The 26,545-nt window shown below is 38.9% G+C and overlaps 1 protein-coding gene across 15 annotated transcripts in view; it reads left to right on the plus strand.

Moving 5' to 3' along the window:
- Positions 1–26,545, plus strand: part of LOC128704207 (uncharacterized protein C18orf19 homolog A) — a 96,149-nt gene that overhangs the window by 28,307 nt on the left and 41,297 nt on the right. For 13 of the 15 annotated variants that reach the window (XM_070099027.1, XM_070099029.1, XM_070099023.1 and 10 more), the window contains 3 exons: positions 737–860; positions 22,894–23,112; positions 25,264–25,477. In XM_070099027.1, the coding sequence (XP_069955128.1) occupies positions 737–860; positions 22,894–23,112; positions 25,264–25,477 (557 nt within the window). The other 2 variants (XM_070099038.1, XM_070099036.1) reach the window with 2 other exon arrangements.

The raw sequence follows: 26,545 nt of genomic DNA on the forward strand, positions 1-26,545 counted from the left end.
GACAGTCAAAGGGTTAATACTGCACCTATTACATACATAGAACACTTAACTCTGATATTAACCCTCCCCTCAAGCATCTCCTTGCCAACCTCAACAGAACACATGACCATAACACAAGGCACAGATCACTCTTTGATGTTCCTCGTGTCCATCTCACACTATGCAAAAACTCAATGCACATAAAAGGCCCTAAAATCTGGAATTCATTACCTGTAAATATAAAAGAAACACTACCTGTTTATAAATTCAAGTCTCTTCTCAAAGATCACTTACTCACTCAAATCCAAATAAATACTGAATAACTGAACCTTATAAATTGTATATCTTAAATGTTTCTCACAATTATATCACATAAATGTTAAACCTAAAACCCAATCTAACTTTACTATTTTTGAAATACACTACCTAACAGAATTCTCCATACGACTGAATGTACAACAATGCATGCAACCATATGACCTGTCTTTGTAATACTCACTTGTGCTTTATAATAATCTGTTTACATTAATGTTTTATCACTGATTTCATCATTGCTTAGTTAATCTTAAGTTAATTTTAAGCCAGCCCGTAATGCTATGCATAGTATAAGTGGCTTTGGCATGCTGCTCTTATCTGTATTTTTTTGTACCTCTGTATGTGTGCTCAAATTGTAAATAAATAAATAAATAAATAAAGGATACAGTTATCTCATTTGGAACTTTACAGTAATATTAATGACATATTATGCTTTCAACAGGTAAGAGGAGGTCATGTGTTATTAACAAGTGGTCATCGTAACAAATATGTGATAACGGATGTTTGCTCGTGCTCTTCCCTCATTAATGGATATTTATTACCAGCAGCAGCTTTCGCAAATACTAGTAAGTGTATTTGCTTTACTGATATTATCATGTAACATTCTGCTTAACTACAAAATTTATTTGTCACAGGGTATTCCAGGAGAGATTAGTCGAATTTCCTGATTGGCATTGTTTTGTGAATTTTATATACAGTAATATGTTGCATAGTATGGTTAATGTGGTGTCAAACAAATATCGTACTATACAGTACCGTACTGATCAAGGTATGTATTTTAATGTAATGCGTTCCAACAATACAATTAAATTCGTCATTAAATCGTAGGTAGTAGGTTGGTAGACAGCAGCCACCCAGGGAAGTACTACCATCCTGCCAGATGACTGTGAAACAGAAACCTGTAACTGTTTTACATGATGGTAGGATTGCTGGTGTCTTTTTCTATCTCATAAATATGCTAGATAACAGGGATATCTTGCTACTCCTACTTACACTTTGGTCACACTTCAGACACGCACATGTGTATATATATATACATACATCTAGGTTTTTCTCCTTTTTCTAAATAGCTCTTGTTCTTCTTTATTTCTTCTATTGTCCATGGGGAAGTGGAAAAGAATCTTTCGTCCGTAAGCCATGCGTGTCGTATGAGGCGACTAAAATGCCGGGAGCAATGGGCTAGTAACCCCTTCTCCTGTAAACATTTACTAAAAAAGAGAAGAAGAAAAACTTTATAAAACTGGGATGCTTGAATGTGCGTGGATGTAGTGCAGATGACAAGAAACAGATGATTGCTGATGTTATGAATGAAAAGAAGTTGGATGTCCTGGCCCTAAGCGAAACAAAGCTGAAGGGGGTAGGGGAGTTTCGGTGGGAAAAAATAAATGGGATTAAATCTGGAGTATCTGAGAGAGTTAGAGCTAAGGAAGGGGTAGCAATAATGTTGAAGGATCAGTTATGGAAGGAGAAAAGAGAATATGAATGTGTAAATTCAAGGATTATGTGGATTAAAGTAAAGGTTGGATGCGAAAAATGGGTCATAATAAGCATATATGCACCTGGAGAAGAGAGGAATGTAGAGGAGAGAGAGAGATTTTGGGAGATGTTAAGTGAATGTATAGGAACCTTTGAACCAAGTGAGAGAGTAATTGTGGTAGGGGATTTGAATGCTAAAGTAGGAGAAACTTTTAGAGAGGGTGTGGTAGGTAAGTTTGGGGTGCAAGGTGTAAATGATGATGGGAGCCCTTTGACTGAACTTTGTATAGAAAGGGGTTTAGTTATAGGTAATACATATTTTAAGAAAAAGAGGATAAATAAGTATACAAGATGTGATGTAGGGCAAAATGACAGTAATTTGTTGGATTATGTTTTGGTAGGTAAGACTGTTGAGTAGACTTCAGGATGTATATGTTTATAGGGGGGCCACAGATATATCAGATCACTTTTTAGTTGTAGCTACACTGAGAGTAAAAGGTAGATGGGATACAAGGAGAACAGAAGCATCAGTGAAGAGAGAGGTGAAGGTTTGTAAACTAAAAGAGGAGGCAGTTAGGGTAAGATATAAAGAGCTATTGGAGGATAGATGGGCTAATGAGAGCATAGGCAATGGGGTCGAAGAGGTATGGGGTAGGTTTAACCCATAAACGGTCCAAACGTATATATACGTTTTTTTCAACATTTGATAGTATGTAAAAAAAGTAGCTCTTTTTTTACATTTGAAAACGTGTAAAAAAAACTTTTATCTACTTTTTTTTTTATATATATTTGAAAATATGTAAAAAAAAACGTAGATCTACTTTTGGAGCACTATGCATGTGAACATAGATCTGCTTGGACCGTTTACGGGTTAAAAATGTAGTGTTAGTGTGTTCAGCAGAAGTTTGTGGTTACAGGAAAGTGGGTGCAGGAGGGAAGAGGAGCAATTGGTGGAATGATGATGTAAAGAGAGTAGTAAGGGGGAAAAAGTTAGCATATGAGAAGTTTTTACAAAGTAAAAGTGATGCAAGGAGGGAAGAATATATGGAGAAAAAGAGAGAGGTTAAGAGAGTGGTGAAGCAATGTAAAAAGAGAGCAAATGAGAGAGTGGGTGAGATATCAACAAATTTTGTTGAAAATAAGAAAAAGTTTTGGAGTGAGATTAACAAGTTAAGGAAGCCTAGAGAACAAATGGATTTGTCAGTTAAAAATAGGAGAGGAGAGTTATTAAATGGAGAGTTAGAGGTATTGGGAAGATGGAGGGAATATTTTGAGGAATTGTTAAATGCTGATGAAGATAGGGAAGCTGTGGTTTTGTGTATAGGGCAAGGAGGAATAACATCTTGTAGGAGTGAGGAAGAGCCAGTTGTGAGTGTGGGGGAAGTTCGTGAGGCAGTAGGTAAAATGAAAGGGGGTAAGGCAGCTGAGATTGATGGGATAAAGATAGAAATGTTAAAAGCAGGTGGGGATATAGTTTTGGAGTGGTTGGTGCAATAATTTAATAAATGTATGGAAGAGAGCATGCATAGTTCCTTTGTATAAAGGCAAAGGGGACAAAAGAGAGTGCAAAAATTATAGGGGGATAAGTCTGTTGAGTTATAGGTAGGTTGGTAGACAGCAACAGCCCAGGGAGGTACTACCGTCCTGCCAAGTGAGTGTAAAACGAAAGCCTGTAATTGTTATACATGATGGTAGGATTGCTGGTGTCCTTTTTTCTGTCTCTTAAACATGCAAGATTTCAGGTACATCTTGCTACTTTTACTTACACTTAGGTCACACTACACATACATGTACAAGGATATATGTACATACCCCTATGGGTTTTCTTCTATTTTCGTTCTAGTTCTTGTTTATTTCCTCTTATCTCCATGAGGAAGTGGAACAGAATTCTTCCTCCGTAAGCCATGCGTGTCGTAAGAGGCGACTAAAATGCCGGGAGCAAGGGGCTAGTAACCCCTTCTCCTATATACATTGCTAAATTTGAAAGGAGAAACTTTAGTTTTTTCTTTTGGGCCACCCCACCTCGGTGGGATACGCCTGGTACGTTGAAAGAAGAAATCTGTTGAGTATACCTGGTAAAGTGTATAGTAGAGTTAGTATTGAAAGAATTAACAGTAAGATGGAGAATAGGATAGCAGATGAACAAAGAGGCTTTAGGAAAGGTAGGGGGTGTGTGGACCAGGTGTTTACAGTGAAACATACAAGTGAACAGTATTTAAATAAGGCTAAAGAGGTTTTTGTGGCATTTATGGATTTGGAAAAGGCATATGACACGGTGGATAGGGGGGCAATGTGGCAGATGCTGCAGGTGTATGGTATAGGAGGTAGGTTACTGAAAGCAGTGAAGAGTTTTTACGAGGATAGTGAGGCTCAAGTTAGAGTATGTAGGAAAGAGGGAGATTATTTCCCAGTAAAAGTAGACCTTAGACAAGGATGTGTGATGTCACCGTGGTTGTTTAATATATTTATAGATGGGGTTGTAAGAGAAGTAAATGCGAGGGTCTTGGCAAGAGGCGTGGAGTTAAAAGATAAAGAATCACACATAAAGTGGGAGTTGTCACAGTTACTCTTTGCTGATGACACTGTGCTCTTGGGAGATTCTGAAGAGAAGTTGCAGAGGTTGGTGGATGAATTTGGTAGGGTATGCAAAAGAACAAAATTAAAAGTGAATACAGGAAAGAGTAAGGTTATGAGGATAACAAAAAGATTAGGTGATGAAAGATTGGAGGGAGAGAGTATGGAGGAGGTGAATGTATTCAGATATTTGGGAGTGGATGTGTCAGCGGATGGGTCTATGAAAGATGAGATGAATCATAGAATTGATGAGGGGAAAAGGGTGGGTGGTGCACTTAGGAGTCTGTGGAGACAAAGAACTTTGTCCTTGGAGGCAAAGAGGGGAATGTATGAGAGTATAGTTTTACCAACGCTCATATATGGGTGTGAAGCATGGGTGATGAATGTTGCAGCAAGGAGAAGGGTAGAAGCAGTGGAGATGTCATGTCCAAGGGCAATGTGTGGTGTGAATATTATGCAGAGAATTCGTAGTTTGGAAGTTAGGAGGAGGTGCGGGATTACCATAACTGTTGTCCAGAGGGCTGAGGAAGGGCTGTTGAGGTGGTTCAGACATGTAGAGAGAATGGAGCGAAACAGAATGACTTCAAGAGTGTATCAGTCTGTAGTGGAAGGAAGGCGGGGTAGGGGGCGGCCTAGGAAAGGTTGGAGGGAGGGGGTAAAGGAGGTTTTGTGTGCGAGGGGCTTGGACTTCCAGCAGGCATGCGTGAGAGTGTTTGATAGGAGTGAATGGAGGCAAATGGTTTTTAATACTTGACGTGCTGTTGGAGTGTGAGCAAAGTAACATTTATGAAGGGGTTCAGGGAAACCGGCAGGCCAGACTCGAGTCCTGGAGATGGGAAGTACAGTGCCTGCACTCTGAAGGAGGGGTGTTAATGTTGCAGTTTAAAAACTGTAGTGTAAAACACCCTTCTGGCAAGACAGTGATGGAGTGAATGATGGTGAAAGTTTTTCTTTTTCGGGCCACCCTGCCTTGGTGGGAATCGGCCAGTGTGTTAATAAAAAAAAAAATTGCAAAAATATTTAGCCGTTGGCTTCGTACAAATCAATGCATACGAAGCTCTTGCACACACATTTGCAAATAAAGAAATTACAAAAGATAAAAATGAAAACTAGTACTAAAATGTTTTACACCAGTTGAAAATAAACAATGTACCTACATATGGTAAAGAAACTGATAATTTTTATTTTGAAAAATAATTGAACAACGTAGTTGTCACTTTTTTTTTCTTCTTATCAGTATACCTATCTTTACAATATTGAATATCATTTTATAACACCTGCCTAACTCTAATGCCTCATTCAGTGTTTGGATCCGCATTCATCATAAAGTCACAAGCATCATCTACTCTCACAATTAACGTTGATAGTGCATCCAGTGTGAATTCTTTCATGGGCGCAGCATTTTCTTCTTGATTTTCCTGTTTCTTCATCTAAACTTTGTTGATCCATTTCCACAAGTGTTGTATCATCGAGGTCATCAGAATGCAAGTCAATGCATTGATGCACATTTTCACAATCCAGAGCTTCTAATCTGAGATGATCTTTCCCAAGCTGCACAATGTTATTGCATTTTCATTAAGGGATTCAAAACCAGCAAAATCATTGGAACACTGCAGTAAAAGAAATTGCCAAACAACTCTAATGTTACTTGCACTTACTTCAAGCCATGATTCACTTATGTTTTCATTTGCATTTTGGGTGTTGTTATCTTTCCAAAATTCATTTAAGCTTATGGCATTTTCTCCCATTTTTACTTTTGTGGCTTGCACAAAGGTAAATCTTAAATATTAGGCCTTACTGTAGCAATGACACCCTGATCCATTGGCTGCTGTAATGATGATGTGTTCTGTGGCAGGAAAATTATATTGACATTTTTCATTCAAGTCAAGAAGAGAAGTGGAATGACCTGGTGCTTTGTCCAATAACAAAATTTTAAGATCCATGTCATTATCTTTGCAAAAACATTCAACTGCAGGGCAAAAATAATATGCAAACCAATCTTTAAACAATTGTCTTGTTACCCTAGACTTTCTTATTTGACATCCTTATAACGGGAAGAGCATTTTTTGAATAGAATTTAAGAGCTCTTGGATTTTCCACTCTGTATACCAGCATAGGCTTCAATTAGTCATCAAATGCATTCCCACCTAATAAAAGCATTAAATGGTTTTTTGGTGAATTTATATCCTAGTTGTGAATACATTCTTTTCCCACCAAATAAGTACATGACAGCATCTTTCAAAACAAACTTGTTTCATCTGCGTAAAGAATTTACTCATCTTTGTAACCATTTTCTTCAATAAATTTTTTTAGATCATTAGGAAATCTTGCAGTTACCTCGTTGTCTGCACTGGCACTTTGACCAGTAATTCGAACATTATGGAGTTCCCATACACTTTTTAAAGCTGAAACACCAGCCACGACTTGCTAAAAAACTTTCCCCCTTCATTGCCATTTTCTTTTATTTAACAGTGAATAGAAACTTGTTGCTTTAGCTTGAATCGTCATCGGACTTAATGGAATTCTTTGCTGGCTACAGTTTTCAGTCTATAATATTAAAGGATGTTCCACATTATCCATTTCAGAACTACATTTTTTAACAATCACTTTTTATACATAAGTTGCTGTAACCATTCCATGTCTTCTTAACTTGTCTATATATTTTTTTTTTTTTTTTTTTTTATCATCACACTGGCCGATTCCCACCAAGGCAGGGTGGCCCGAAAAAGAAAAACTTTCACCGTCATTCACTCCATCACTGTCTTGCCAGAAGGATGCTTTACACTACAGTTTTTAAACTGCAACATTAACACCCCTCCTTCAGAGTGCAGGCACTGTACTTCCCATCTCCAGGACTCAAGTCCGGCCTGCCGGTTTCCCTGAACCCCTTCATAAATGTTACTTTGCTCACACTCCAACAGCACGTCAAGTATTAAAAACCATTTGTCTCCATTCACTCCTATCAAATACGCTCACGCATGCCTGCTGGAAGTCCAAGCCCCTCGCACACAAAACCTCCTTTACCCCCTCTCTCCAACCTTTCCTAGGCCGACCCCTACCCCGCCTTCCTTCCACTACAGACTGATACACTCTTGAAGTCATTCTGTTTCGCTCCATTCTCTTTACATGTCCGAACCACCTCAACAACCCTTCCTCAGCCCTCTGGACAACAGTTTTGGTAATCCCGCACCTCCTCCTAACTTCCAAACTACGAATTCTCTGCATTATATTCACACCACACATTGCCCTCAGACATGACATCTCCACTGCCTCCAGCCTTCTCCTCGCTGCAACATTCATCACCCATGCTTCACACCCATATAAGAGCGTTGGTAAAACTATACTCTCATACATTCCCCTCTTTGCCTCCAAGGACAAAGTTCTTTGTTTCCACAGACTCCTAAGTGCACCACTCACTCTTTTCCCCTCATCAATTCTATGATTCACTTCATCTTTCATAGACCCATCCTCTGACACGTCCACTCCCAAATATCTGAATACATTCACCTCCTCTATACTCTCTCCCTCCAATCTGATATTCAATCTTTCATCACCTAATCTTTTTGTTATCCTCATAACCTTACTCTTTCCTGTATTCACCTTTAATTTTCTTCTTTTGCACACCCTACCAAATTCATCCACCAATCTCTGCAACTTCTCTTCAGAATCTCCCAAGAGCACAGTGTCATCAGCAAAGAGCAGCTGTGACAACTCTCACTTTGTGTGTGATTCTTTATCTTTTAACTCCACACCTCTTGCCAAGACCCTCACATTTACTTCTCTTACAACCCCATCTATAAATATATTAAACAACCACGGTGACATCACACATCCTTGTCTAAGGCCTACTTTTACTGGGAAAAAATTTCCCTCTTTCCTACATACTCTAACTTGAGCCTCACTATCCTCGTAAAAACTCTCCACTGCTTTCAGTAACCTACCTCCTACACCATACACTTGCAACATCTGCCACATTGCCCCCCTATCCACCCTGTCATACGCCTTTTCCAAATCCATAAATGCCACAAAGACCTCTTTAGCCTTATCTAAATACTGTTCACTTGTATGTTTCACTGTAAACACCTGGTCCACACACCCCCTACCTTTCCTAAAGCCTCCTTGTTCTTCTGCTATCCTATTCTCCGTCTTACTTTTAATTCTTTCAATAATAACTCTACCTTACACTTTACCAGGTATACTCAGCAGACTTATCCCCCTATAATTTTTGCACTCTCTTTTATCCCCTTTGCCTTTATACAAAGGAACTATGCATGCTCTCTGCCAATCCCTAGGTATCTTACCCTCTTCCATACATTTATTAAATAATTGCACCAACCACTCCAAAACTATATCCCCACCTGCTTTTAACATTTCTATCTTTATCCCATCAATCCCGGCTGCCTTACCCCCTTTCATTCTACCTACTGCCTCACGAACTTCCCCCACACTCACAACTGGCTCTTCCTCACTCCTACAAGATGTTATTCCTCCCTGTCCTATACACGAAATCACAGCTTCCCTATCTTCATCAACATTTAACAATTCCTCAAAATATTCCCTCCATCTTCCCAATACCTCTAACTCTCCATTTAATAACTCTCCTCTCCTATTTTTAACTGACAAATCCATTTGTTCTCTAGGCTTTCTTAACTTGTTAATCTCACTCCAAAACTTTTTCTTATTTTCAACAAAATTTGTTGATAACATCTCACCCACTCTCTCATTTGCTCTCTTTTTACATTGCTTCACCACTCTCTTAACCTCTCTTATTCTCCATATACTCTTCCCTCCTTGCATCACTTCTACTTTGTAAAAACTTCTCATATGCTAACTTTTTCTCCCTTACTACTCTCTTTACATCATCATTCCACCAATCGCTTTTCTTCCCTCCCGCATCCACTTTCCTGTAACCACAAACTTCTGCTGAACACTCTAACACTACATTTTTAAACCTACCCCATACCTCTTCGACCCCATTGCTTATGCTCTCATTAGCCCATCTATCCTCCAATAGCTGTTTATATCTTACCCTAACTGCCTCCTCTTTTAGTTTATAAACCTTCACCTCTCTCTTCCCTGATACTTCTATTCTCCTTGTATCCCATCTACCTTTTACTCTCAGTGTAGCTACAACTAGAAAGTGATCTGATATATCTGTGGCCCCTCTATAAACATGTACATCCTGAAGTCTACTCAACAGTCTTTTATCTACCAACACATAATCCAACAAACTACTGTCATTTCGCCCTACATCATATCTTGTATACTTATTTATCCTCTTTTTCGTATGTATTCCTTATGTATTCCTTATGTATGCATGTAATGATGCGTTGTTCATTTTCTTGTCACGTGCTATTTTAGCAAGAGATGCACCATCTTCATGTTTTTTATCATTTCTAGTTTTTCATCTAATGTTAACCATTAATGTTAATTAGAGCGCTCAGCGTCATTTCATTTCCTCTCTCTACTCTTTTTTTTCAACGAACTAGCTGTATATCACCGAGGAAGGGTGGCCTAAAAAAAAGTTTTTTTCTTAAATTTAGTAATGTATACAGAATGGATTACTAGCCCCTTGCTCTCGGCAATTTAGCCACCTCTTAAAACACATGGCTTATGGAGGAAAGATTCTCATCCCATTTCATATTTGTGTATATGTAAAAGGGTACCAGTACTTAATATGATAAAGAAAAAATTGTGTGTACATATGTGCATACCCTAGACAGTTCCTTTGGTAAGACAGCAACTGCCCAGAGAGGCACTACCCTCCAGCCAAGTGAGTGTGAAATGGAAGCCTGTATTTGTTTTACATGATGGTACGATTGCTGGTGTCTTTTTTCTGTCTCGTAAACATGCAAGATTTCAGGTACGACTTGTTACTTCTACTTACACTTAGGTCACACTACACATACATTTACAAGCATATATATACACACCTCTCTGGGTTATCTTCTATTTTCTTAATAGTTCTTGCTTATTTCCTCTTATCTCCATGGGAAAGTGGAACAGAATTCTTCCTCCGTAAGCTATGCATGCCGTAAGAGGCAACTAAAATGCCAGGAGCAAAGGGCTAGTAACCCCTTTTCCTGTATACATTACCAAAGTTAAGAAGAGAAACTTTTGTTTTTGGGCCTCCCTGCTTCGATGGGATATGGCCGATTTGTCGAAAGAGAGAAAGAAATATGTACATACTGTACAAGACTGTGGTTTGCATTGTGCTAGTCTGGTACATAGCAGCAGTCCAGGTAGAGACAAAAGCACAAGCAATGTTGGCATCCTTAACATGGCTTGCACTGACTTTACCTTCAACTTCTAATCAAACATGCCCAAGATTTGGCATGCTAAATGTGAAAATAATAGAATTACAATAAGTACTGAAGTGCATTCTGAAAAATTAAAACAGTATATTCTGAGATGTAAAAACATCCATACAGATTGTAGCAATTGGATCAGGATGTAAAAACTTCAGGTTAAAACAGTGGAGCCACAAATTTCACCATTTATACCTGCTCTCAACACAATGTGTACCATGAATTATTTGTATTCTGGAGTCCTGAACTTGGTCCCTCAGCTCTTTATTTATTAATATTTTTGTATTATTAACAGAGCGGCAGCTTCCCACCAAGGCAGGGTGGCCCAAAAAAGAAAAACTTTCATCATCATTCATTCCATCACTGTCTTGCCAGAGGCATGCGTACACTACAGTTATAAAACTGCAACATTAACACCTCTCCTTCAGAGTGCAGACACTGTACTTCCCATCTCCAGGACTCAAGTCCGGCCTGCCAGTTTCCCTGAATCCTTTCATAAATGGTACCTTGCTCACACTACAACAGCACGTCAAGTATTAAAAACCATTTGTCTCCACTTCTCTCAAATACGCTCATGCATGCTTGCTGGAAGTCCAAGCCCCTAGCACACAAAACCTCCTCTATCCCCTCCCTCCAACCTTTTCTAGGCCGACCCCTACCCTGCCTTCCCTCCACTACAGATTTATACACTCTCAAAGACATTCTATTTCCTTCCATCCTCTCTGTGTCTGAACCACCTCAACAACCCCTCCTCAGCCCTCTGGATAATAATTTTGGTAATCCCACACCTACTTCTAATTTCCAAACTACAAATTTTCTGCATTATATTCACACCACACATTGCTCTCAGACATGACATCTCCACTGCCTCCAGCCTTCTCCTTGTTGCAGCATTCACCACCCATGTTTCACACCCATATAAGTGCATTGGTATAGCTATATTCTCATACATTCCCCTCTTTGCTTCCATTGGCAAAGTTCTTTGTCTCCACAGACTCCTAAGTGCACCACTCACCTTTTTCCCTTCATCAATTCTATGATTCACCTCATCATTCATAGACCCATCTGCTGGCACGTCCACTCCTAAATATCTCATTACATTCACCTCCTCCATACTCTCCTCCAATCTGATATCCAATATTTCATCACGTAATTTTTCTGTTATCCTCATCACCTTACTTTTTTCTGTATTCACTTTTATTTTCTTCTTCTTTTTACATACCCTACCAAACTCATCCACCAACCTCTGCAACTTCTCTTCAGAATCTCCCAAAAGCAGTGTCATCAGCAAAGAGCAACTGTGACTGATGACACTGTGCTTTTTATGTATATGGTAAAATTGTGAAATTGTGTAGCTAAAGCTGCAGATAATGATCAATGAAAAAAAGTAATGATATTTACCATATAACATACTTTGTGCTTTAGTTTAGGTATATAATTACAAAACTGCTTATTATAACTTCATTAGGAATAGATTAGCTAGTATATGAATAAACATTTTTTAGCAGGTTTTGTATTCTATCCTTTTTTTTGCACGAATAATGAATACAATTTTCTCCTCCCCATATCCCTCCTCTTCATTTTCATACACAGATATTTAAGTTAGACTTTATCACTTCTGGATATACAGTATAGGATATTAAAAGATACACAACTATTTTCCGTACTCATGGTGCTTTGTTGGTAAAGGCCCAACATTGTTATGACAAAGTGAAGGTGATGACATTGGCCAGTCACTTAAAGATAAGGCAGTTTATCTCACCAGGCATTAGCCAGTCATGAAATACTCTGTTTATCTTTTCTGGTGAAATTATAAGTGTTTTCTCTTATAAAGGATTATGTTTGGTTTCTTACATTGCAAATTATTAATTCATTTATTATAGATATACAATAGTGCTAATAATAAGTAGTACCTTGGAAAATTTATTGGTGTAATGCATGTGATAATGAAAGTCCTGAGAAAACTCTGAAACTCTTGTGTAGATAGTGAAGCATTGTTTTGTACTTGCCCAGTTTTGTTTCTCATGTGATTCTGTTTATACGGTTGGATCTATTTAAGATTTTGGAAAAATCGGCATATGAAAGTTTTGAAAAATTAGTATCTGAAGGTTTTGAAAAATAAAAAAAAACTTGCTTAAAACAATTTGTAATGACTGTATGTAAAGTGTGCAGTGATTTTATGTTGTTAAAAGGAAAACAAATTCCTTACCTTAAAATTTTTTATGGTATTCTTGTGTTTTATTTTTAACTGCACTGATGCCTTGACTGACGGATGCTTCTGATTCAGCAAGATAGTTAAGTGGCTTGTTGACTTGTGTGCATGGGTGATAAACATGTCAGTTTCTAATTACTTGACCTATTTGTAATTACAGCATCTATTAGTAGCTTTAGGAGCAAAGCTATGCTTGTGGTGTCCTGTCTTCAACAATTTTTACATCTTGTGATTTTTTTAAATTGCCATTGTTAGTAGCAATTACAACATCCTTTTTTAAGTCATTTGTTTGGTCAACCACTCCGTTTACAAAAAAAAAGAAATTTCTGTTATTACTTTAGCTTCACTTTGTCCCTCAATTTTCAAATGTGACCTCTTGTTGTCCCTACTGCAGGTACTCAGTTATGCCTCCTCTTTTTCCTCCTATCAGTCAGCCTTTTCTCATGACTTAAATTTCTTAACTTTGGTAGCCATTTATTACTCAATTTGCTCTATTTACTTAATCTTTTTTATTAACACATCAGCCATTTCCCACCGAGGCAGGCTGACCCGGAAAAAAAGAAACACTTTAATCATCATTCATTCCATCGCTGTTTTGCCAGAGGTGCACCTACACTATAGTTAAAAAACTGCAACATATCTTCACCCCTCCTTCAAAGTGAAGGTGCTGTACTTCCCACCTCCAGGACTCAAGTCCAGCGAACCAGTTTCCCTGAATCCCTTCATAAATGTTACTTTGCTTACACTCCAACAGCACATTTTTTTCAACAAACCGGCAGTATCCCACCAAGGCAGGGTGGCCCAAAAAGAAAAACGAAAGTTGCTCTTCTTAAATTTAGTAATTTATACAAGAGAAGGGGTTACTAGCCCCTTGCCCCCGGCATTTTAGTCGCCTCTTACAACACGCATGGCTTACGGAGGAAGAATTCTGTTCCACTTCCCCATGGAGATAAGAGGAAATAAAGAACAACAAGAACTAGAAAGAAAATAGCAGAAAATCCAGAGGGGTGTGTATATATATGCTTGTACATGTATATGTAGTGTGACATAAGTGTAAGTAGAAGCAGCAAGACGTGCCTGAAATCTTGCATGTTTATGAGACAGAAAAAAGGACACCAGCAATTCTGCCATCATGTAAAACAATTACAGGCTTTCGTTTTACACTCACTTGGCAGGACGGTAGTACCTCCCTGGGCGGTTGCTGTATACCAACCTACTACCTACTCCAACAGCACATCAAGTCATAAAAACTATTTGCCTCCTTGCTCCTGTCTAACACGCTCGTGCATGCTTGCTGGAAGTCCAAGCCTCTTGCGCACAAAACCACCTTTACCCCCCTCCCTCCAACCTTTCCTAGGACGACCCCTACCCCGCCTTCCTTCCATTACAGATTTATACACCCTCCAAATCATTCTACTCTGTTCTGTTCTCTCTAAATGTCTGAACCACCTCAACAACCCCCACCTCTGCCCTCTGGAAAATAAACAATTTTAGAAACCCTGCACCTTCTCCTAATCTCCAAGTTCTGGATTCTCTGCATAATATTTACTTCGCATGTTGCCCTCATCCACGACATCTCCACTTTCTCCATCCTTGTTGCAGCATTCACCACCCATTCTTCACGCCCATATTGGTACCACTATACTCTCATATATTCCTTTCTTTGCTTCTGTAGATAACATTATTTGTCTCCACAGATTCCTGAGTGTACCATTTACCTTTTTTTTTCTCTTCAGTTCTGATTCACCTTGTCTTTCATAGACCCATTTGCTGACAAGTCCACTCCCAAATACACTATTCATTCACTTTGTACTCCCTTCCTCCAATCTGATATCCTAATTTTTTTGTCATCCTCATCACCTTGCTCTTCCCTATGTACACTTTTAATTTCCTTCTTTTACATACCCTTCCAAACTCGTCCACCAACCTCTGCAACTTCTCTTCAGAATCTCCTAAAAGCACAGTGTTATTGGCAAAAAGCAGCTGTGTCAACTCCTGTTTTATGTTAGATTCTTTGTCTCTTAATCCCACACCTCTTGTCAACACCCAAGCATTCACTTCTGTTACAACATCATCTATAAATATACAGCCTCTCCTCACTTAACAACGGAGTTCCATCCCTAAGACCACATCGGTAAACCAATTCGTCGCTAAGTGAGGAGCATACTATAATGGGTTTGTGTCAACCATCTTTGATATTGTTTTAATGTCACCTTTTCATCATTCATAACATTTTTAATATATTTTTAAATGTTTATTCAGTGGTGTACTGTATATTGTAATAAACAGAATAGAGGAAATCAGTTCTTAATATACATTATTTAGGTATGCATACTGGTCAGAGAGCCAATCGTAAGTCTGAGTCGTCAGTAAACAAGTGTGTCGCTAAGTGAGGAGAGGCTGTATTGGACAACCATGGAGACATCATGCATTCCTGTCTAAGGCCTACTTCTACTGGGAAATAATCTCCCTCTCCCCTGCATACTCTAACCTGAGCCTCACTAGGGGGTACAGCCCAGGAGCCTCTGCCAGCTGGAAGGCCTCCAGAGATTAAGTGAAAAGTGTTCAGAGTTACTGCTGCAAGTTTATATATTTTTTTTTTTCTTTCAATGACCCGGCCGTATCCCACTGAGGCAGGGTGACCTGAAGAGGAAAACGAATATTTCTCTCTTTAAATTACAGGAGAAAGGGTTACTGCCCCTTGCTCCTGGTATTTTAGTTGCCTCTTACGACATGCATGGCTTACAGAGGAAGAATTTTGTTTCACCTCCCCGTGGAGATAAGCGGAAATAAACAAGGACATGAACTAGTAAGTAAATAGAAGAAAACCCAGAGGGGTGTGTGTGTATATATGCTTGTACCTAAGTGTAAGTAGAAGTAGTAAGGCATACCTGAAACATTGCATATTTATGAGACAGTAAAAACGACACCAGCAATCCTACCATCACGTAAAACAATTTCAGGTTTCTGTTTTACACACCCTTGGCAGAATGGTAGTACCTCCCTGGGTGACTGTTGTCTTCCAACCTTCTACCTAGAAAGTTTATAATTATACTATGCTATTACATAACATACATGATGAACTGTTGACTGTTGTGATTAATATTTTTTCCCTTTGAAAATATCACTGGGTGCCTCAGAGTACCTGTAGCCTAGGGAGCCTACAAATCCTCAATCCGTCTCTGCTCACTGTCCTTGTAAAAACTGCTTTCAGTAAACTTCCACCTGTTCCTTACACTTGCAACATTTGTCACATTTCTCCCCTATCCACCCTAGCATATGTGTTTTCCAGGTCCATAAATACAATGAAAACCTCTTTACCCTTATCTAAATATTGTTCACCGGTATGTTTCACAATAAATACAGTGGACCCCCGGTTAACGATATTTTTTCATTCCAGAAGTATGTTCAGGTGCCAGTACTGACCGAATTTGTCCCATAAGGAATATTGTGAAGTAGATTAGTCCATTTCAGACCCCCAAACATACACGTACAAACGCACTTACATAAATACACTTACATAATTGGTCGCATTCGGAGGTGATCGTTAAGCGGGGGTCCACTGTACTTGATCTACACCTTTACCTTTGATATACCTTTGATGAGGTATATCAAAGGTAACATGTTGAATAGTCTGGGACCATGAATGTTGATAGTGTTCCTTTATTTTGCCCACTGCACTCATGCTTTTCACTGGGTTTTTATTTTGCACTTCCTCCCATATCTCTTGCCCCAGTATGTTATGGCAGTGTGCAGATTTGAGACCAGGCCCTTGAGTACTTTCCAGGTATATATTATCATGTATATCTCCTCCGCTCCAGTGCGTACATGTTCAAGGCTTTAAGGCGTTCCCAGTAATTTAAATGCTTTACTGGCTGTATGTGGGCTGTAAACGATCTCTGTATTTGTACAAGCTTTGATATTTCTCCTGCCTTGAGCGGGGCCATCCACACTGAACAATATTCAAATTGCCAGTGTTCCCTCATTTAGAAAAGTGTCACCATTGGCATTATTTCCCTTATTTTGAAAGTTCTCAGTACCCACCCCATTCTCCTCATCACTGTTGTGACCTTTGTCTTATTATGTTCTTTGAAAGAAAGGTCAACTGACATAATTATTCCCAAGTCTTTCACCTACCCTTCCTCAAGTCTCCTTGTTCATCTGCGATCCTGCTCTTCGTTTTACTCTTAATTCTTTCAATAATAACTCTATCATACGTTACCAGGTATACTCAACAGGCTTATTCCTTTTTTTTTTTTTTTTTTTAACTGTACATGGTCTCTGCTAATCTCTAGGTACCTTCCTATCTTTCATACATTTATTAAATAAAAGCACCAACCATTCCAAAACTATGTTCCCACTTGCTTTTAACATTTCTGTCTTAATCCCATCAATCCCAGCTGCTTTACCCCCTTTCATTCTATCCACAGCTTCATGTACCTGCCCCATACTCGCATCTGGCTCTTCCTCGCTTGTACAAGATGTTACGCCTCCCTGCTCAGTGCACAAAATCACAGCTTCCCTATCTTCATCAACCTTTAACAGTTCCTCGGAATATTTTCTCCATCTTCCTGATACCTCCAACTCTCCATCTAATAACTCTCCTCTCCTATTTTTAATTGTCAAATCCATGGAGCGAAACAGAATGACTTCAAGAGTGTATCAGTCTCTAGTGGAAGGAAGGCGGGGTAGGGGTCGGCCTAGGAAAGGTTGGAGGGAGGGGGTAAAGGAGGTTTTGTGTGCGAGGGGCTTGGACTTCCAGCAGGCATGCGTGAGCGTGTTTGATAGGAGTGAATGGAGACAAATGGTTTTTAATACTTGACGTGCTGTTGGAGTGTGAGCACAGTAACATTTATGAAGGGGTTCAGGGAAACCGGCAGGCTGGACTTGAGTCCTGGAGATGGGAAGTACAGTGCCTGCACTCTGAAGGAGGGGTGTAAATGTTGCAGTTTAAAAACTGTAGTGTAAAGCACCCTTCTGGCAAGACAGTGATGGAGTGAATGATGGTGAAAGTTTTTCTTTTTCGGGCCACCCTGCCTTGGTGGGAATCGGCCAGTGTGATAATAAAAAAATAAAAAAATAAAATCCATTCGTTCCCTAGGCTTTCTCAACTTAATAATCTCACTCCAAAAGTTTTTCTTCTAGGAAAAATTTATTGATAGCACCTCACCCACTCTCTCACTTGCTCTCTTTTTACATTCCTTCACCAGTCTTAACCTCTCTTCCTCTCCATATACTCCTCCCTCCTTATATCACTTCTACTTTTTAGAAACCTTTCATATGCTAACTTTTACTCTCTTACTACTCTGTACTTCATTATTCCACTAATTGCTCTCCTTCCCTCCTGTAACTCCACACTTCTGCTGAACACACTAACACTACATTCTTAAATCTACCCCATGCCTTTTTAGCCTCATTGCCTATACTCTTACTAGCCCATCTTTCTTCCAGTGTAGTTGCTTATATCTTACCATAATTCCATCCTTTCTTAGTTTATAAACCTTCACCTCTCTTACTGATGCCATTGTCCTTGAATCCCATCTATCTTTAACTCTCACTGTAGCTACAACTAAAAAACTATCTAATATATCTGTAGCCCCTCTATAAATAAGCACATCCTGAAGTCTTGCAATCAGTCTTTTATCTGCCAATACATAGCGCAACGAACTACGTACTGTCATTGCGCCCTATGTCATATCTCGTATACTTTTTCATCTTTTTTTTTTTTCTTGAAATATGTATTACTTATTACCTAACCTCTTTCTATACAAAATTCAATGAAAGGCTCCCTCCTTTCCCCATTATCATTTCCCCCCGGCACCCCAAACTTACCTACCACACCCTATATAACCATTTCTCCCACTTTAGCATTCAGGTTCCCTTCCACAATTTCTCTCTCATTTGGTTCAAAACTTTCCTAAACACTCGCTTAACATCTATAATATCTTCTCCAGGTGAATAAACACTTTATCCATCCGACTCCTCTTTTAATCTACATAATCCTTAAATTTATACATTTATTTAAATATCCTCTAAAGATTTGCAGTCATTTATTTTACACAACGTTTTTTACATCTGCAAACATAGTATAATTTTTCTCTTGAACCAAAGTGTCTCAACCATTGTAACAATGGACTTTTTATTCTTCCTGGAAACAATTTCCCACAACAATTGTTGAAAGTATTTCATTTTTTGATTACTACTTTTTCCAATGCATTCATCTTGAGTATATGCTTGGTATACAGTAAGTGTGGCGAGTCCCTGTTTGGTACCATTTAGTAAGGAAATGTGGCTTTTAAGTTTTTTATGGTGTTGACATTGAAGGGTCAAGCAAATGCTGCCTTTTGTATTTTTGTATTAATATATTTTCTTTATTTTTGCCTGTCAGATTCATTTATATTTGTTTTAAGTTTGTTTGGTACTGTATAGGTGTGGTGAGTGCCTATACACTTGGTACAATTTAACATTTTTTTTTGGGTTGTTGACATGTACCCGTGTCATTTGATGTCTCGCTACGTCCAACTTGGCCCAGTAGGCCCACATTAACCCGACCCACTTCAAATGCTTGAAGTAACATAAGTTGTAGTGTAGTAATTTTTACCTGGTAGTGAAAAAAGTTTGGCAAATTTGGAGGTGTTTGGAATATAACCCTATTTTTTCTCTGTCCTTCCCTTCACATAATGCTGTTCCATCATATCTAGTGTATTAGGAGAGAGCATTTACTGTATTATGGACTCTATTTATAATCTTCAAATATTGAAGTGGCAATGTATAGCTGTTATTTTTATAGATTTTTGCTGTATAATTTGGAGGCATTGGTCTGAGGCACTGGCTACAATGTAATCAAAGTACAGTGGACCCCCGGTTTACGACATTATTTCATTCCAGAAGTATGTTCAGGTGTCAGTACTGAACGAATTTGTTCCCATAAGGAATATTGTGAAATAGATTAGTCCATTTCAGACCCCCAAACATACACATACAAACGCACTTACATAAATACACTTACATAATTGGTCGCATTGGGAGCTGATCGTAATGCGGGGGCCCACTGTATTTTTTTTTATTTCGTTAGTTCAGCCTAATTTTTCTGTTTCCTTAGTGTTTGGGATAATGTGGGGTTATTTTGATCCCACTCTCAGTTTACCCATGTTTTTCCCACAAAATCCTCAGGAAAAAAAGAGTCCGTGATTGTTTTTGAGACATGTTGGACCTTACTGGTTAAACAAAGAGCACTATGGTCATTTATCAGTCAGGTAATTTGGTTAAAATTGAATGATTTCTGTGTCAGTGCTACTAATTAGTGTACTATGTATAAACAATCATCTACCATGTTTTTATTGCCCATATGACTTGTATATAAGAAATGAAAAGCCATTATTTATTCAAAATGCAAGGATGAACAGGTGAAGATGGACTAATGTTTGGTATCTTAGTTTTCCTATCCCCAGAATACATAGTAAAATACCCAGGATAGAACGAGTCTTGTTAACCCGTAAATGGCCCAAACGTATATATACGTTTTTTCAACATTTGAAAGTATGTAAAAAAAGTAGATTTTTTTTTTTTTTACATTTGAAAACGTGTAAAAAAAACTTTGATCTTTTTTTTCTTTTTGTTATAGTATTTGAAAATACTGTATGTAAAAAAAGCGTAGATCTACTTTTGGAGCACTACGCATGTGAACGTGGATCTGCTGGACAGTTTAACCCGTAAACGGTCCAAACGTATATCCTCCCCACTAACCTCCAACCCCAAGGACTTTCCCAATGCCACAATGGATTCCTCAACTGGCACAGGATTCTCAGGGTTAGCCTCAAACCCTTCAAAATCCCTTTTGTCTACACATTCTGGCCACAGTTTCTTCCAAGCAGAGTTCAAGGTCCTCTTTGTCACTTCCTCCCAAGCCTTACCTATAAGGTTTACACAATTGAGGATATTAAAGTGATCTCTCCAAAACTCTCTTAGAGTCAGTTGAGTTTCTGAGGTCATTACAAAGCACCTTTCAAACAGAGCTTTTGTGTACAGTTTCTTGAAGTTGGAAATAACCTGCTGGTCCATGGGCTGCAGGAGAGGAGTGGTATTAGGAGGCAAAAACTTCACCTTAATGAAGCTCATGTCCCCATAAAGTCGCTCTGACACGTCTGTAGGATGACCAGGGGCATTGTCTAACACCAGGAGGCACTTAAGTTCTAATTTCTTTTCAGTTAGGTAATTTTTCACATTGGGGGCAAATGCATGGTGTAACCAGTTATAGAAAAATTCCCTAGTGACCCATGCCTTACTGTTTGCCCTCCACAGCACACACAAATTATCCTTGAGGACATTCTTTTGCCTGAACGCTCTGGGAGTTTCAGAGTGATACACTAATAAAGGCTTCACTTTGCAATCACCAGTAGCATTGGCACACATCAACAAAGTAAGCCTGTCTTTCATAGGCTTATGTCCTGGGAGTGCCTTTTCCTCCTGAGTAATGTAGGTCCTGCTTGGCATTTTCTTCCAGAACAGGCCTGTTTCATCACAATTAAACACTTGTTCAGGTTTCAGTCCTTCAGTTTCTATGTACTCCTTGAATTCCTGCACATATTTTTCAGCCGCTTTGTGGTCCGAACTGGCAGCCTCACCATGCCTTATCACACTATGGATGCCACTACGCTTCTTAAATCTCTCAAACCAACCTTTGCTGGCCTTAAATTCACTCACATCATCACTAGTTGCAGGCATTTTTTTAATTAAATCGTCATGCAACTTCCTAGCCTTTTCACATATGATCGCTTGAGAGACGCTATCTCCTGCTATCTGTTTTTCATTTATCCACACCAATAAGAGTCTCTCAACATCTTCCATCAATTGCGATCTTTGTTTCGAAAACACAGTTGAACCTTTGGCAAGAACAGCTTCCTTGATTGTCTTTCTGGTGCCCACAATAGTAGCGATGGTTGATTGGGGTTTCTTGTACAGCTTGACTAGGTCGGCTATACGCACTCCACTTTCATACTTATCAATTATCTCTTTCTTCATCTCTATAGTAATTCTTACCCTTTGAGGTGTAGGGTTGGCACTAGAAGCTTTCTTGGGGCCCATGGTCACTTATTTTCCAGAAACAGCACCGAAAATACTGTAATAATACGAAATATTCCGAGTGTATGCTTGGATGTTACCGCGGAGGCTGGCTGGTAAACAATGGGACGGAGCGGCACATGTGAGGCTGGCTGAGGGCACATTGGACGCGTCTCGGACGAAAATCGGTATGCGGGTTTTTAATCGGTATGCGGGGCAAAAATTTTGCGATAAAAGTAATCGTTATGCGGAAAAATCGCTATGCGATGCCATCGTTATGCGGGGGTCCACTGTATACGTTTTTTCAACATTTGAAAGTATGTAAAAAAAAGTAGATCTTCTTTTTGTTTTTTTACATTTGAAAATGTGTAAAAAAACTTTGATCTACTTTTTTGTTTTTATTTTTGCTTGAAAATATGTAAAAAAAACGTATATCTACTTTTGTAGCACTACACATGTGAACGTAGATCTGCTTGGACCGTTTACGGGTTAAGGGTTAAATTAGGTCATAGTATTATAGCCAGGTCAAATGCTTTTTTTTTTAACAAGACGGCCTTCTCCCACCGAGGCAGGGTGGCCCAAAAAAGAAAGAAAATCCCCAAAAAGAAAATACTTTCATCACATCATCATTCAACACTTTCACCACACTCACACATAATCACTGTTTTTGCAGAGGTGCTCAGAACACAACAGCTTAGAAGAATATACCTATAAAGATACACAACATATCCCTCCAAACTGCTAATATCCTGAACCCCTCCTTCAGAGTGCAGCCATTGTACTTCCCATTTCCAGGACTCAAGTCTGGCTATATAAAAATAACCAGTTTCCCTGAATCCCTTAACTAAATATTACCCTGCTCACACTCCAAATGCTTGTACTGTACTATAATTACATTGCTTACACTGTATGTACTCATTATTGGTAATGGTCTGTGCTCATTTATTAACAATTATTTTCATCCTGCAGACAGCTGGCAACAGAAAAGGCAACTGCGAAGTTCATACAGTCATTATCACCATCCCTTCACTATAGCAAGGATGACCACTGGTAGCATTTTCCATTCATCAACATCCATTTTGGAAATTGTTCCAGAACAGTTGTGGGCTCTTCCTAATACTACATATAGAGAGTGTCGTGTTCGCCTCTATTCTACTAAGCCAGACTCAGTGCCTTCATCTCCTGGTGGTAAGTTGATATATTGGTCAGCATCTTACTAATACATGTTGGGTTTGTATTTGATGTTGTCAGTAAATGGTTTAGAAAATTGACAAGTTGGTAAATGAAAAACTTGTTCAACATTTGGGCAGATTTATTCTGGAAACATTTTGCCAGCCAGTGGCTTCTTCAGTCCAATGCAAAGAAAGGTGGAAGAAGAAGAGTTTGAGGTAATCAGAACACGTCGACTCCAGGCTGAGGAACTGATTATATCGAACTCATATTTATCTTCCACTGTTTTTCTCTGTATTGGACTGAAGAAGCCACTGGTAGGTAAAACATTTTTACAGTGAAGATAACTAAATTGTTGCACAAGTGTCTCATTATTCAATTTCCTGCTGTATTATGGACTATACCATACCATAAACAAAAGTATCATTATGTTAGAACCTTGACAGAATTCATCTTGTTTAACAGGTCCTTATACACAACATACCTAGCATGAATCTTAATCTTGGCTTTTTTTAGAAGCTTGCCTCTCCTAATACACTGCTAAATTCTCTAATTTTTATACTGAATACCCATGTGGGTTGAACACCTTTTTTTTTTTTTTTAACATGCCTATCGTCTCCCACCAAGGCAGGGTGACCCAAAAGAGAAAAACACTCACCATCATTCACACACAATCACTGTCTTTGCAGAGATGCCCAATTATGACAGTTTAAATGTCACTCCAAACAGCCAATATCTCAAACCCCTCCTTTAAAGTGCAGGCATTGTACTTCCCACCTGCCCTTGGCTGTCTCCTCTCAGTCTTCTACCTTGATCTTTACTTACTGCATTCTCCTTTTTTGTTTATCAATCGTGACCTATAATCATCCAAAGCAAGCAAACAAATTGTATTGTCTTTCTTGAAACCCTTGTAGGTCATTCAGCACAAGAAGTGGTGAAGACTTTATCATTCATCCACTATTTGTAGCCTGGTCTCTAACCATTCAAACTGTTGATGGTTGCCAGAATGAATAGTTTTCATTTCCAGTTTGTGGGTTAGTTGTGTCCGTTATTAAGTTTTCAGTGAAGCTGTCTGCTAAAGAAGATTCTTCATCCAGGATAATTTAAGAACTAATTCAAGCACTGGATCATGTGCATGTTTCAATTTTTTTTTTTTTCAACGTACCGGCTGCATCCCACCGAGTCAACAGAATATGAAAAATCAAGAGAGGTATTTATAATGGGTAAGCAGATGTAACATCAACCTGACTTGAGTTGCAGAGCTGGGAAATATAGTGCCTGAAGAACAAAAAGGCATAATACAATGACTGGAACAATACACTACCTACCTATCACTACTTCCTCTTCTCCCTCTCTTGTTCCTGTCCCTGTTCCACTCACCTCTATATGTTGGCTACCTCACCCTTTTCTGTTAGTGTGGCCGTAAATGGTCCAAGTCAGACCAAAACATCGTTGTAAGCTCTTCTTGCCTATGTGCAGGTTATTTGTGTACAGTGCTTGCATTCTAAAGGATGGCTGGGGATGTTGCAGTTCAGAGGGTCATTTGAACTGTGATGCCTCAGCACGTCTGGTAAGATGGCTATCAAATGAATTATGGAGGGTGTATAAATCTGTAGATGAGGGGAGGTGGGGTATTGGTCATCATAGAGAAGGATGGAGGGAGGGGTAAATGAGGTTGTGTGTGCAAGGGACCTGGACATGCAGCAGGCAAGTTTGAGCATGTTAGATAAAAGTGAATGGAGATGAGTGGTTTTTGGGACCTGATGAGCTGTTGGAGTGTGAGCAGGGTAATATTTTGTGAAGGGATTTAGGAAAATTGGTTAGCCGGACTCGAGTCTAGGAGGTGGGAAGTGCAATGCCTGCACTTTAAAGGAGGGGTTTGGGACATTGGCTGTTGGAGTGACATCTAAACTTTTTTTTAGGGTCACCCTACCCAAGTGCAAGACAGCCGATGTTCCAAAGAAGAATTTTTTTTTTTAGTCATATTACCACACAGCCTGTGGTAATGAAAAAAATGTAATACAGTACTCTCAAAATGGGGAAATATTCAGCCACTTTAATTCCTTGAAGTTCAAAAGAAATTATGAAAAATGAAGGACTTCATCACCACTAGTTGAAAAAAATACAAGATTAATATTTTAACGTTTATTTATTTTCTTTGTTGTATAGACAAGAACCACAATGAAGCCAAGACATTGTCTTCAAAAGAAAATGATGACAAGACTGTTGGAGAAGCCCAAGAAGTGCCAGATGAGGATATAAAAGAAATATCTTTAGTACAGAAGTTTAAGTTAATGTATAAGCAGTATTGGTACGTGTTGATCCCAGTACATTTAGTGACCTCCATCATCTGGTATGGGTCTTTCTTCCTAGCTGCTAAAAGGTAATACACAATTTAATGTTTCACTCCGCATTTTTGTTTATTCTAGACTAAATCTTTTATTTTTTTGAAAAATAACCTTCCCATTTTTGTGTAATATGGCTTTTGAACAATTTCTGAACAGTTTCATCACATCATTACACATTTGCTAATTAGTTTTATATTTTCATGCATGTTATTACCAGTTTTAAAGTTTGCTGAAAGTAATTGTGAAATGAGATGTTTTCAGTGGAGGTCTTGCCAACTGTTTTTGACCTGTTGATCAGAGAAGATATTTTTTTTTTTTTTTTTTTTTAACATGTTAGCCATTTCCCACCAAGACAGGGTGACTAAAAAAAAAAAAAAGCCATCACTGTTCAACACTTTCACCATCATTCATACATAATCAGTCTTTTCAGAAGCGCTCAGATACGACAGTTTAGATGTCACTCCAAACAGCAAATATCTCAAATGCCTCCTTTAAAGTGCAGGCATTGCACTTCCCACCTCCAGGATTCAAGGCCTGCTAACTTGTGTCCCTAAATCCCTTCACAAAATATTACCCTGCTCACACTCTAACAGCTCATCAGGTCTCAAAAACCATTCATCTCTATTCACCTCTATCTAACATACTCACGCATGTTTGCAGGAAGTCCAAGCCCCTTGCCCACAAAACCTCCTTCACCCCCTCTCTCCAACCTTTACTAGGATGACCCCTACCTCACCTTCCTTCCACTAAAAATTTATATGCTCTCCAAGTCATTCTACTTCGTTTCATCCTCTCTAAATGACCGAACCACCTCAACAAGCCCTCTTCAGTCCTCTGACTAATACTTTTATTAACTCCACACCTGCTCCTAATCTCTACACTACGAATTCTCTACATAATATTTACACCACATGTTGCCCTTAGACATGACATCTCCACTGCCTCCAGCCTCCTCCCTGCTGCAGCATTTACAACCCATGCTTCACACCCATGTAAAAGTGTTGATACCACTATACTCTACCTCCATAGATAACGCTTTTTTTTTTTTCTCCACAGTGATTATGTATGAGTGAGGTGAAAGTGTTGAATGATGATGAAAGTAT

Source organism: Cherax quadricarinatus, chromosome 66 (genome assembly GCF_038502225.1).
Source record: "Cherax quadricarinatus isolate ZL_2023a chromosome 66, ASM3850222v1, whole genome shotgun sequence".
Lineage (NCBI taxonomy): Eukaryota > Metazoa > Arthropoda > Malacostraca > Decapoda > Parastacidae > Cherax > Cherax quadricarinatus.